Here is a 15,067-nt window from a genome sequence, read left to right as displayed (position 1 = left end):
TAAAAAAAATATATTGTAGTCGTTGATGCAGATCATGAATTTTTTACTCACCCAATACCTGAATAGTTGAGCCGCACAATTTTATCACCAGAGGGCAAGAAAAGCGTTTCGTAGTACCGATTTTTATCACCAGAGTGATTTGGTTCTTAGCCCACTTGAAGCATCCGGGAACTCGCCATAGTGGACATTGTGGTAGACATGGCGGGCATCAACCTGGCTAAATGACGGAGAATGATTTGTTTAACCGAATATATTAAAGTGGTGTTATTGTGAAATAGTATTATCTGTTCCCGAAGGTTTTTTTTGTAGTTAATCTTAGGTTGAAAATGCAGAATGTTGGACAATCTGAAAATCAAAATCGTGATAAGGTGAATGTGCAACTTGATGTAGTTAAATCGTCGACTCCCCAAAGTTTTACGTCGAGTCCGGCCAAGTCCGAAACGGAGGCTTTTGCAGAATTACAGCCCAGATTCATGACGGATTCGTCGGAAAGTGAGGAAGATTCTGTTTCTGAGGTAAATCTCGTTAATTTAATAGATATAGCCACTAACAATTATCGTGAAATATTGGTACCGCTGAGTGAGAGACATCTTGCGTACATGTTGTCTGTCCTGTGAATACTTTTCTTGCAACGTAACTATTTTTACCTGGTTAAATATAAATACTTTCATAGCGCAGTGTAGCGTGTGGCTAATTATGGCAGAATAAAGACCATTTATTATCTCATGCCCTCAAAAGATCTAGATAGCCCTCAACGTCGTAATGGCACAATTCGGTATTCTGGCAGAATAACACCGTCAGTGCCGCGAATGCCGAGAATGATCGTATAATTAATTATTTTTACGACGATAGGTCGCTGGTGGAAAGTGCTGACCCTTGTATCGAGCAAATAAGTCGCTTAAATGCATTCATAATGCACACATTATATAAGTCAACGGGCATTATTCGGCGTGAATAGAAACTGTACGTATGACAGCGTACTTAGCGTAAAGTTCGATGAAAGTATTTAAACACATCATTTCCTTTATTTGTGACAAGCTGTCACTTCTACTGAGCGACCAACACGTCAGTAGACTACGGAAATATTCCGAACAAAGGACGACAATTGTCGACATTTCTGTATTCATTTCAATGCAGGTGATTTCGAATCGTCCTTGTAGCGTAATTTTGTACGCATTTCTATGCACTCGAACGTTTATTTGCACAAACAATGAACCAAGTTTTCCTACATTCTAGTATTGGACATTTTTCATTTGCATTGATATTGTATGTTTGCCAAGATGATCTACATAATCGGGGTTGTTTGTTGAACTGGTGCACTGTCACAGGGGAGGGGAAATGTTTCCACTACTAATGTTAGTAAGCTGCCACTACTGTCTGTCTCACGAGGTTGTAATATTTTGTTTTGTAGATCTTGCTGGCTTGTTTGTGCCTTAGCAGGCCAGACCTGTTGGTAAGTGACGAAGGCTCCTTCACATTCCATCTCGCTACTGTCAACTCTAATAAGCTAAATGACTCGCTGATAATATTTGTTTGTGTCCGCTAGTTCTTAATTTGAAAGGTCTATGGAAATGTCACTGGTTGTGAACTCGATTGTTTCAGTTTGAACAAGGGCACAGACAGGTTTTATTTTGGGAGCTTTTTACATTGCCCGGTTGTTTTAACACTTTGGATTTCTTTCCCTCTTGAAGTGTTGTAATTTCAATGTTAACAACGCATTGTGCATTTTAACAATCTACATTTTTGTGTGTCCTCTTGGCAAATATACATTTTCGTGGCTGCCTCGATCATTTTTGTGACTGAAGATTTAAAGTTTTTCTGACGAGACGGCTGATTCGTTTCAAATGTTGTGGGTCCAACTGATGGTGGCGCCTTATCGTAAAATACGGTTTCTTATAAAACACCTATTTTTAAAAAGTCGTTCAGAACTGGTTTTTCTTCGTGGTTTGAAAATGCATGTAATGAGTTTATATGTTTTTTGTTTGCTTGTATTTTGGTTTTACACATCTTCATAACTACGGCGACTGTATTTCCTGTCCAAAACTACATTCACATTAAAATAGAATCCACTTTAGGTCATTCAATCGGTTTGTTATTATATGCCATTTCTTAGTATGTAGAAATGCCAATATTGAACTTGTTTCCACAGAAATGTGATCAATTGTTATCAAAATACTATTTCCTTACTTATGGCAGACTGATAATGTGACTGAATGACGTACCTTATTGGTTTACAATATGAAAATATTATAACAAATGAAATATTGCATGTGTAATAAGATGGCATATTGACATTTGCACATTTGTTTTCATAAAAGACACACACTTTCTTAAAACAGTATACATTGAATAAGCATTCTCTAAATAGGTCAAATGTAGCCTACACAAACTTTGTAATTTTTAAAAAAGCACATGTTTTTCTTTCTGTTATTTAATATAACCTAACTAAACCCACTCATCCTACTCATCCTACTTAGCCCCACCCTCATAATTACCCCTATTTTGCTTTTGAAATTGATTATCTATATAAAAAAATGGATAAATTTCCTCTTGTGATTGCCATTATCACTCTGCAACCTTTTTTGAAGTAACAAAACCCATTTTTATATTGTTTTTTTTACTCATTATAAGTTATGGAAAAAATTTCCAAACCAGTAAACCTGCCAACATACAGATTTGTAAGTATACATTTACAAATTACAGTAAACTTTGGAGTTGGGTTATGGTCCTGTGGGTCACATCTCGGATGAGTCAGACTTACTGGGTTCGACCCCTATGCCACAATTTTATTTATATTTTCGAACATAAGCTGGTTAGGCTTATATGAAAAATAATTGATTGAAAATAATTGTAAAATGAATATATCTTTTTTTTCTTCATATGAATAAAACAATTAATTGTCGAATTTTATCACACACCTTGGTGTGTTTTATTTCATTTTGTGGTTTTCAGTAAGTAAATGACAAACATTCAAAATGCAATGAACTTTTTGTGTGATCTAATTGAATGTCATATTTGTGAAAATAATTGTTAAAAACAATACATTTTTATTGTGTTATTACAGCCAATTTTTGTTGTAATATTTATTACTTTTTATAATAATGATGAGGCATTGACGTCAGGATTTCACTTTTTAATTTTTACGTTTAAATTTCATTGCCATTATTAATATTTTATTTACTACTTGCATGAACAATAATTAATTGGTAAATATGAAGGCACTCAGTGGACAGGTGTAAATAATGAAATGGTTTTTAGTCATTGGTTTTGACAAATTAATATATTGCTGCACTTATTTTTTTGAAATGGTGAATAGTGCGCAATATTGTTTTATATATTTACGTTATATTTTAAAAATAGTATTAAAAGATTTGAAATCATTTGGTGTTGAAGACATGCTGATTTTGAATTGAATGTTCATTACCATGTCAAAATTCTGTATTCTGTAAGTACTGCATAAGAGATTGTCTTAATTTTCTGTGACATTAGTACCAATCCACGGGTTATTTTTATTATTATTTGACAATTTTATAAACACAACTTTGTTTTAAAAAATATAGAAATGTAGAAAAATGAGTTTTTAACCCTCCCTTCCCGGTGTTGTGTACCTGGTACACATTGCTTCTAATAAACATAATATCTCTATAAATATAATAAATACAAGGCTAAGATTTTAGGCATTCCTCCTTACATGAATTAGTGTTTTTTAAAGTGGTATTACAAAAAGTGAACGACGAAGGGGTGTTATATTACCATACCACAAAGTTAACAATGTTTTTCAATCAAACCCTTACCCGCACCTCAATGGTGCATAGGGCACTGCATCATATAAACGCAGTGTTATCTTGATCGTTAACACATGAAGGAAAGGTGATCAGCCCCCCACTTCAGGTACTAGTCCAAGGTAATATTGAATGAATATTTGAGTGAAAAAATCACCCATATTTATTTGACCCCCCCTGGGAATCGAACCCGGGACCTCCAGAACGGTAGCCGAGCGTGCTGACCATTATACTACGTAGACGAAGTTTTTAATGTACTAAATATAGAAATGTCTATAGTCAAATTATTTTTTTATTCTTCGATTTAAATTCATATCTAGTTTCCCTCAGAATCTCAATTTTCACAATAGAAAATAGTAGCACACCGCACAAAGTATTCTATGAATTTGCACGGCTGAATTTCAATTAATTGTACCCAGGATTGATAACGACATTGCCGTAGTAGTTTTGTATTTAAATAAAACAAAATTTGATTTACCAGACACGCTTTTCAACCACTTTCTTGCAACTGTTACGAAACGTTTAATCTTACAATAGTTTGTGTAAGCGGATTGCATCAAATCTTAACAATTTAGAACTCTCAACTTATTTGTGGGTTGACAGCATTTAATTCACCATAACAATAAAACATGTTCTGGAAATTATGCTATTAATGATGTTTTTAATAATTTTTTAATTAAAAAAGAGAAATATTTGTGTTTTTATTATTTACACAAATATTTCAATTTCATACTATTTCTGTGAGCCTAAGCGGCTCATTATTAGAAATGGGTAACAAATTGTGGTAGAGTGGGTTCGAACCGAGAAACTCTGACTTAAGAGTTCGCGACATATTATTGTATTTTTCTTATTAATATACCGAGTTCATTCTGTAATCTATGATTGGGATTATTTATCATTTGTTTGAATGTTTACATTATCATTGTTTTCAAATCTCGCATTCTGCTACTCAAGATTAAAAATGGATTGAATAAGGACAATTAATTTTGTTATTTAAAAAATAAACGACATCCTAAAATCTTTTCTGTTTTCCCAGCCTGAATGTTTTTCTATGGCTACTGAAATTAAGGATCTATCAAGAAATATTGCGATTGATTAACATACCCATACATTCCTTTTTTATTTTTTAACCCTTATACGCACCCAATGGTGGATAGGGCACTGCACAGTACGGCTGTCCAAACTTAAAACACTGTAAGGGACATTTTTTTTGTGGTACGTTTTTTTTGCATTTTTGGACTAAGTAGAATCTACTTAGTCCGAAAATGCAAAAAAAAACGTACTACAAAATAATGTCCCTTACTGTGTTTTGAGTTTGGACAGCCGAGTAGCGACACAGTGTTATCTTGATTGTTAATTGCATAAAGGCAAGGTGATCAGCCCTGCGCTTTTTGTATCAGTCCAGGGTGATATTAGATAAATATGAGAGTGAAAATCACCCATATTTATTTTAACCCTCCTTGGGAATCAAACCCGGGACCTCCAGCACGGTAGCCAAATACGCTGACCACTACACTACGGAGGTGGACAAGAATTACTTTCCTTAGTAAACCGATACCCAAATGTCATATATGAAAATTGATTTCTAGTGAAATTTTAAAACTTTCTAACAACCCTTTTCCATTTTATGATGATTTATTACCATAGACTAGTTTTCTTATTATAATTGCAATATTTCATGGATATCCGAGTAGCCTATGCCTGGCTTATGCTAATGACCTGACATTGCCTGGCTTAAGCGATCATTGTGTAACATTTACCATTCAGCCCATTATTAATTATCAATATATGCAGCATCTTAACAACTGCTCTCGTTTCTTATGGAAAATTTTTATTAAAAAATCATGTATACGGCCATCTTAGTTTGGTCACTTGATGAGATATTGAACTTGTTTGCTTTGAAAGTGGACAGTAATAGTTTTTCTGTATTTTCCTCCACTTCAGAAATCACTACCCACCTAGAAAGTATTTTAGATTCACAAAAGTAATAAACCCATAATTAACAATATGACAGTGACTTAAGTCTCCCCCCTATTGTCCATGTTCCCACTGAAAAAAAAAGAAACAGCTCCTACCCCCTTCTTCATCCTTCAATGTCCCAAGGATACAACTCCCAGATTTAGACCAAGTTTTACATACGGTGTTTGAAAATGATGCGGAATGCAAAGAAACATGTGTCACAATAGATTTTAAGAAATACGGAGTAGTATTTACCATGTGAAATTTAAATTAAACAATGGTTAGATATTACTGTAAAGTGACCGCCAAACCAATTAATGAAAATGTAAAAACTTATTTATTGATTTGGCGTTTAATTTGTAGAACTCCATTTTCATTTATGTATTAATTTTAAATCAAACGCAGAATTTTTGAGTCTACTAAGTTGTATTTTGCCCTAACAAGGCGAAACAATTGTCACAATATAATTTTTTGTGTGTTTTTGTTCATAAAATACAACTTAGTAGACTCAAAAAATCTGTGTTTGATTTAAAATTAATACATAAATGTAAAAACTTGTTGATTACAAACCACTTTCCACAATATAAACGGATGCACGGTGATCTTTCGAAGTTAATTTGTATTTTTCGACAGAATAAAAACAACAAAAACAGTTTTTAAAATTGTTAGTCTCTTTTTGTTTACTGGGTTTATGAAATGTTCAATTTTTCGGCAGTTGAGCGAGTTTTGATGGTTAACGTTGATGTTCTGTGTTGGCAGGGTGAACTTGATGAGGACGGAGAGGGGTCAGAGACGGGCACCACTGGAGACAACTCCAACTTTCTGCTTTCCCACGATGATTCAGAGAGAACGGTCGATCCCGAGACACAAGCTCGACTAGAGGCCTTATTGGAAGCAGCAGGTAACTATCATCATTTTATACTGTTACATCATCAGAATGCCAGATTGACGGATGATTCATTTTCAAAGAAAAAAGAGTTGAATCAGTTGTAGCAAATAAAAATCTATCAGCAAAACTGGCAGTACGCAACAGAGTTCTGGTTCCAACCATTATATATGGAAGCGAAGCATGGAGTTGGAAAAAAAGAAGGATGAAAGCAGACTGAATGCAGTCGATATGCGATCTCTCAGACGAACGTGTGGCAAAAAGATGTATGATAGATGTTCGAATGATGAAATAAGGAAAGAATGCAAGGCTGAGATAAGCTTTATTGAAAAAATTAACAAAGGTGTGTTGAGATGGTTTGGACATGTGGAACGTATGAGTGAGGAAAGAACGGTTAAATAAATTTATGAGGCGAATGTAGTTGGAAAAAGGAGCAGAAGAAGACCGAGGAAAACCTGGCACAATCAGGTATGTCAAATACTTGAAAGTGGCCGGGTCAGCAGTCGTAAAAATCGTCGGGTATGTATGAGGAGATGCAGGCGATGCAGAAGGCATGAATGTAGAAGAGGCGAAGAATGTTTGCAAGGACAGAGTGGTGTGGCGTTCGATTCTCTCTGCCTACCCCTGTGGGGAAGCTGCATGATGGTTAATTAGTTAGTTACAAAAATTAAGAATATTTTGATGAATGACATGCTATTTAAATGAAAATTATATTCATCAAGAAAATATCAGTTCCATCCAATTATGGCAAAAAAAATTCAGGCATGAATACAACAAACATTGTTTTTATAATTCTGTAGAATTTTTTTTTATTTTTCCTCCAGAATTAACTCAGAAAATAACCTGAGAGTGGCGTGGTTAAAAATGTTTTACCTGTTTTGCTATAATGAAAGCGTTTATATTATTTCGTACTTTACATAGTTCAAATGGCAACATGCTGAATCTCATTTTTTAGTACTTTTTAGGGAAGACGTAAAATTAAAAATTGAATTTGTTACGCCTTTAGTAAGATTTTATTTGATCTGAGTATGCGGGTTGATGCATTAAGTGTTTATATATATATCATTATTTTTATTGTTATATCATATAGTTTATTGGCTTTTACCTACAATACTATGTTGAATAAATTATAACAATAAAACTTCAATTCATAAATGTATAAGATGTAATAATAAATATGATCTCATAAGGTTAATTTTTATATTTTTTGTAAAGCAATTTCAAGTTGAATTTTTCCTTGAAAAGTTTAACTGATAATTGCTTTTGATACATAAGAACTGAGCCATTTTTGTTACGATCATAATTGAATTCTTAGTCTAGTAATAAGTTGTTATCGGATAGATGGGTTGATTTGTGTAGCATTTTCAAAAATCCTCAATGTAATCTTTTGTTTATATTCTGATACTTATAAAGGTCATTGACCCTTAGAAATAGCAATATTTGTTCGCAGTTTGTGGTTGACCTATTGATATATTTATCTAAAGCTAGATAATGATCAATCTATTAAATACATTAATTTGTATGTCAATAACTGTACATTCTTTGTTTTTGAGCATACGCATATTTTATTTTATTTTCCCATTTTCAAAACTTGTTTTTCTGGAATATTTGTTAGTACAAAATCAATAAACATATTAAGATTTTTTTAGTATTTAAAGATTTTGTTGATAAATTCAATTAATGATCGATTTTGATGAGGTTTCAAAAAGAAGATTGAAGAAAAAGCGGATGAGCAATAGGAAGATTTAGGTATCAATATCAACTCGCGTGATTATTCAGATATATTAAATATCTTAAAATTCCATTTCTTGCACTTAAACACCGCATCTTTTTTTCACTTGAAGTTTTTAAATAGACCGTGATTTATATCTACTTGAACAGAGAATTGATCAACACATTGGCTATAGTGAAGTTTGTTAAAGAAATGTAATTTGACGCGGGTGTTATCAGATCGCATCGAAAGAATGATGGCGGAACAGAATCAATAATATTTTTGTATTATAGTGACATCTATTCGATACACAGCAAAGCAAATATGACAAGAAATTAGACGTTTAAGACGTGGTTTTTGTATATGAAGTTGAAGGGTAGCCAAAATGCCCAAAAATAAGCGCATAACATACGGTTTCTGAAACGTATAAATATGTGCACACCACCACAACAGAAATGCACGAATTTGTGCACATCGGAAACAATGTGTTGTAAATCTGCTTATGACTCATAAATTCTACTATTTGTTTAAACATATTATATTCATATTAAGATGGCTAATAGACTTTTGAATTTTCTGTAATTGATTGCCACTAAATATATTAAACTCATTTTACATTTTCTGTTTGTAATTATTATAACACATAGCGATTTGCTTAGAATAGTGCCAATCCGATAAAAATAATACGAGAAAAAAATAGAATGTCATTTTAGCTCAGACAATATTATTTACATATTTATTACCTTTTGAAAAATAATATTCAAATACTTTTCCTTCTTCGAAGTAGTATTTAAGTATACTTGATTTTGTTATGGTATTGGAGATTGGATATAAATATATAGCATGCTGCAAAAAGTGACTTAGTAAATTTGAGTAATTTTGACATAAGCTTATTTATTGCTGTTTTAAGGTTTGAGACTTTTTTCTGAACTTAAAACTATGATTAAGAATTAATTAAAAATAGTGTTTAGTCATGTCAACTCATTTGAAAATAGTTTTAACTATGTTGGTTTTCACACCATGTTCACAATATGTATCAGAAGTAAATATTAAATTTTTAACCAGTATGATTTTATTTTACTTCTGATAAAATATAAATTTGTAATAAGTAAAAAAATATATAAAAACCATTGGGCAAATATAGGTAAATTAAAAATTCAACATCATGCTTTAGATATTGTTATGAAACTTGTCACATTTCATTGTTTGATAAAAAAATAAGGTCACAGCTATTCTATGCAAAGTGCAGTATTTGTGATGTAGGGAGGTATGTAACATACTTAGAATGTTTAACTGGTATCTTGGCATTGATAATATCGTTCGGTTTGTGCTATATGGTCACATTTTTGAACCAACCAAGAATAACACTCCTTGCAATCCATCCAAAAAATCAAATTTATTATCACTCTGTTTCTAAATTTTGTTGACCTAAAAAACTTTTTAAACTATGATAACTATGTAGCGATATGATAACTTTTTAAAATTGTGTATGATATCATAATCCTAATTTAAAATAAAAAAAATGGATGCTGATATAAGATATATCAAGCAAACGTAAAGTTGGCAAAAATGGTTTAGATGGTAAAAATGTTAATTTGTGGACAATTATAAAATATTTGTCATTACAGAATATATTTCTTGGGTTGTTGACCCGTGTTATTATTTCCCTTTTTCCTACTTTTCCTTCACTATTGGAGTGGCCATTATGGTACTGAAATTGTGTAATGCAAAAATAGTGAACTGTAATTGTTTATTTTAAATACTATATACTGTATCTAGGTTGTCAAATGAATTGCTGTGACTCGGTATGTAAATATAACATATTATATATAATTTAGTAATAAATTGCTGATCTACAGCAATCGTTAAAAAGTAGTTCTTTGTAATTGTTACTAGCAGATACGATATGTTTACGTGGTTTGAGCATACAACGGTTTGCCCTCCATCTACAGCGATCAATCCCATTTAGATTTCTCACAAAACACACTATGAACAACAGTGTTTTTCACTGCAAAGCGTGCATTTTCACGGTTCTGGCAACTCAACATCTCCATTGCAGAAGTCAAAGATACTGGAAGCGTTGCAGGTTTTCGAACGCAGTTGATATAAGTTAATCTTTCATTTTCAATCACTGGAATATCATAGCCATAGTTAATTTTCAATAATTTATTTGCAATCTGTAAAATATATATTTAAACCATCACATTTTATCAAGTGTTTTTCGCAACCGAAATGTAAGTGTGAAATCAATATATTGATGAAATTGATTTGCCGTGCATAATGACTGAATCCTTGATGTACTATACCATTATGCCGATTTGCTTGGCATTGCAGTACGTTGATAGTAGTAGGTTTGAATTATCATGTAAGATTGCAACATGTTGCCACTCTATATCAACTTTCCCTCGTAAAAAGAGGAGAAATAAATACAAAATTGATAACAAAAAATATAAATCATTACCGTAACACATGATTCACGAGTTTATTGTTAAATTGCCTTTTCAAAACATAACAGAGAATATTTAATATAATTTTATTTTATGGGTGCATATGTCGTTATACTAAAATGCTTTAATATTATTTGAGCAAGATGTTTTACATATGCCGAGAGAATTGGACCACTCAAACATGACTGACTTGTGACTTTATGGATCACGTTAATGCCTTCATTATGCACTATTGATTGCAGATAGGGGTCAGAAAGAGTTTTTATAGAGATGTCGGTACATATTTATGCGTGCAAAGTAATATGTTATAATGTAACGATGGTATTCCTTTGGCGCAGGTATCAGCAAATTGACCCAGGGGGACGGCAAGCACCTAGCGGATCCCGAGGTTCTGCGGCGCCTGACCTCCTCTGTGTCGTGCGCTCTGGACGAGGCGGCCGCCGCACTCACGCGCATGCGCACCGACCAACCACGCACTACCAACACAGACAAAGGGTGAGTGTGTTACAAACGTGCCTATTCCAAACTCTCGAGCCTATTCCAAATTACATTGAAAGATCATTCTAAAATAGTTAGCTGCCTCATCCAATTTTAAATATTTGACATTTGTTATTAACACACTTGGGACGGGAAAGTTATTTCTACCCGTTTGGTCGATTGATGTTTAAGGATGGGAAGGGTATTTTTACATTCTGCGCCGGCCTCATTTTTAAAGTCAGAAAAAGAGAATTACATATTTAATGTTTTTGTATGAATATATTATGCACCAATCTCTTTGTCAAGGTCTTAACTAATATGTATTTAATTATCAAATCCTGTCGCTAGCGGTCCGCAGGCGTAAAAAACCCCTCCGAAAAGTGTTAAAAGGCTTCGATTTGGGATGTTTTGATTTTCATTGTCAATATTAGTGCTTTAATTGAATATAACTATTTTCAATATAAATATCTGATTCTAAAACGGTGCCATTATTTTAAAACCACTTAACTAAAAAATTTGAAACAAGTCGAAACAAGAATGTCCGAACACTGTTTGGGTTATTCAATAAAAACAAATGGGTCAATATTTGACTCTGGCAAAGTAAGACTGACGAGTCGGAATACAATTTACCCGAGCAGTGCTCAGGCTCGTCAAATGCAATACAAACTCCTTGCCCGAGTCACGCTCTGCTTTTCAGCAACTGGTTAACTAAGTGAATTTTATTAGTGTCTTGATTGCAAGATTATTGGATTCCCGGTTGATACTCAAATTCCAAGGAACGTTTAAGAATTCTGTGTATTTTTGTTCAGTGGGGGTGGCGGCAGTAGCGAGTGTGCACCGAGTTTAGCCGAGGCATGTTCGGATGGAGATGTCGGGACAGTCAAGAAGCTTCTAACGGAAGGCAGATCGGTCCACGAAACCACAGAGGAAGGAGAGAGTCTACTGTCCCTCGCCTGCAGCGCGGGATATTACGAACTGGCACAGGTTTATCTTTCTTTCTATTTATTTATTACTTTTCAAATGCTTATATCTATATATATTTATAAGTTGTGTTTTGACTTCGTAAATTTATTCAAATCATCAGACTTACAGCACGTGGAAATCAATCGTAAATAATGATAAGAATAATTAACTTTAAATGTTCTTGATTAATGAGCATGAAATAGATTACAGCGCAATGATTTTTTTTATAGATATATTAGAATACAAAAAGATGCAGTTTATTGAGGATGTCTTATCCTGATAAACCCTTATTTAATCGCACAATGTCAAAAGGATGTCATTTCAGATTAATTACGCTGTACAGACCATCAACTGAAGCTTTGAGACTTCAGTTTAGTTAAATTCTAGCCACAACTGATTATCAGCTGTATGTGGGATTAACTTGGTTCAACGTCATGTGTGACCAAATAAAGGTTGAAACTAAAAATGTCTATAAAATTACAAGAATATGTTAACAAATTCTGTGCGACATATGTGCCGCATGACCTGCCCAGTTCCACTTTTGTTCCGCAATTCTTTGAGCCACACTGTTACTTTGGTCTTTTCCCTTATCCAAACATTAGTTTTTCGGTCCCTTAGGGTGAAGACTGACCGGAGCCATTTGATCGTAACGTAACACGTTACTATGTGAGCATTCGTATAGTCAGTACAGCGAGCCGAGCGCTCCATCCATAGTTTCGGATGCTCGCCGCAAGCAATGTTACGACGTTACTTTACGAAGAAATGCTCCAGTCAGTCTTCACCCTAAAAGATATGTGTAGCATCCTTCTCTCCGGTCAAATGTCAATGATAAAATGGTGTCACACAAAACAACGAATTGAAAATAATGTAATTTCTGCAGGTGTTATTAGCGATGCACGCTAATGTGGAAGACCGCGGTATCAAGGGAGACTGCACTCCCTTGATGGAAGCCGCCAGCGCAGGCCACCAGGATATTGTGAGGCTGCTGATTGCGCACGGAGCCGATGTCAACGCTCAATCCTCATCTGGTAACTATCTTTTCTTTATCAAATACTTCTATTATTTTATATGAAAAAAATCATCTATATAGATTATACAGAATTTATATATTTTTGCAATATTAGATGCTTGTAAGAATTTTATAAGGAACATTAAATCAAATGTTTAAATAAACATCTGTTTAATTAAATGTTTAATTAAAAAAAATCTTTTTGTGATGATTTTTAAAAATGAATATTAATAATTATTTTTTTATTTTCACATATTTATAACGTTTTGTTTTATGGTAACTTTTTTCATAAATTTTTATTATTATTCTGTTTAATATTAAAAAGCACTTATTCCTTTTGTTTTTTGTGATTAAACAGGAATGAATGGAAGTAAATACAGTGGAAGTCGGTTATAACAGATTGCACCCCGGCATAAACAAATTGTCCAAAATTAGAATTTTTCTTAGAACATTTTTTTAAAAATTTTCTTTATTACAGTTTTTTTTAATATAAATTATAAATAAAATAATTTTCAATTTTTTTCTTAAGGATCTTTTTTTAAGAACATAATATTTTTTAAAAAATCATGATTTTTATTGGGTCAAAATCTGATTGAGCCTCTCTAGCCATCGGATCGCAGTCTCTAATCCTTGCAATGCTTGATAGCATGTTGGAACATTAACTGACTCTTTCTATTGCATGTCTTCATCAACTTCCTCTAAACTTGTATTGTTGTTTACATTTTCGACCATATTTTCACCTGTTAAGATATGACAGGTTATTTCATCCTAAAAAAAATGGCAAAAAGAACCCATGGTTTATCGGAATATGTGTTATAAAAGACGCATTATAACCGGCTTCTGCTGTATTTATCTTTTTTGTAGCATATGAAAATCAATGATAAATACTACAACAATAGTGTTTTTTATAAATTTATATATTTTAACAATATTTTTAATTGTAATAGTTAAATTTAAAATGGAACTAATTACGGTAAATTACACCGTTTGATTTAATATACTAGCTGAATATTTGACAGGCTTAAAAACCTATCTAGTATCCAGATGATATTTTGCTGTTTTCGAGAAAAATATTTCTTTGTAATTTTTATTGATGTCTTAAAATAGATTAAGAAGCCCATTGAAATGGGAATATGGTAGTCGGGTATTCCCATTTTAAAAGACTTCACCTGTGTTTAGATATCAATAAAAATCTTGAAATAAATAACTCCTATGTGGAGCAAATCTATTATTTGGGAACAAAAATTTGGACACTCGAAATATTGTGATTTCTTTATATTAAAAGTTCTTCATGGTCTATGCAAATCTTATTGAAACTTTTTTTCAATAGATAAAACTCTGATTCGCTTATCACGCAGAATTGTCACAGTTTCGAGAATAATATTTAACCCTTTGGTTACCAAAATTCAATATATCGGCTTTCGGTACTCTAGCCAGATACCAGATCAGTTGGATCTGAATTATTAAAGTATCAGAAACATTTTAGACAGTATGTTAGGGATTCCTTCAGTGTTGTGCAAAAATTTTCGATTCATATTGTGTGATTTCTCTCAGAATTAAATTATTGATCATTTATATCTTACAATTACTTGTAATATTACAAAAATTTAAGTTACCAAAATACTTAAAGAGAAACGAGAATATCAAAGGACATAAAACCAAATTTGTTTTCGCGAAAAGTAAGTTTATTAAAGCTGTGATATTATTCAAAAAGATAATTTTTTACTTCTTAAGGTTAATAAACAATATGCAATAAATTAATACAAATATGATACATTTATTGCATAACTAAAAAATATAAACATTTTTTAATTGTTAATTACACGCACTCCT

General features: G+C 32.7%; 1 protein-coding gene across 2 annotated transcripts in view; it reads left to right on the top strand.

Annotated features, from left to right (window-relative positions):
* Positions 1–204: 204 nt before the first annotated feature.
* Positions 205–15,067, top strand: part of LOC148302109 (ankyrin repeat and KH domain-containing protein 1-like) — a 71,702-nt gene continuing 56,839 nt past the window's right edge. The window contains exons 1-6 of one of the 2 annotated variants that reach the window (XM_088272150.1): positions 205–515; positions 1,412–1,453; positions 6,501–6,642; positions 11,124–11,280; positions 12,072–12,246; positions 13,106–13,253. In XM_088272150.1, coding sequence (XP_088128276.1) covers positions 327–515; positions 1,412–1,453; positions 6,501–6,642; positions 11,124–11,280; positions 12,072–12,246; positions 13,106–13,253 — 853 coding nt within the window. In that variant the 5' untranslated portion in view covers positions 205–326. The remainder of the gene's footprint in view (positions 516–1,411; positions 1,454–6,500; positions 6,643–11,123; positions 11,281–12,071; positions 12,247–13,105; positions 13,254–15,067) is intronic. The other variant, XM_088272149.1, reaches the window with a different exon arrangement.

The sequence above is a fragment of the Brachycentrus maculatus genome, unplaced genomic scaffold (assembly GCF_059751285.1).
Source record: "Brachycentrus maculatus isolate JH-2025_06_01 unplaced genomic scaffold, ASM5975128v1 h1tg000477l, whole genome shotgun sequence".
Lineage (NCBI taxonomy): Eukaryota > Metazoa > Arthropoda > Insecta > Trichoptera > Brachycentridae > Brachycentrus > Brachycentrus maculatus.
This window is presented reverse-complemented; position numbering and strand designations above follow the sequence as displayed.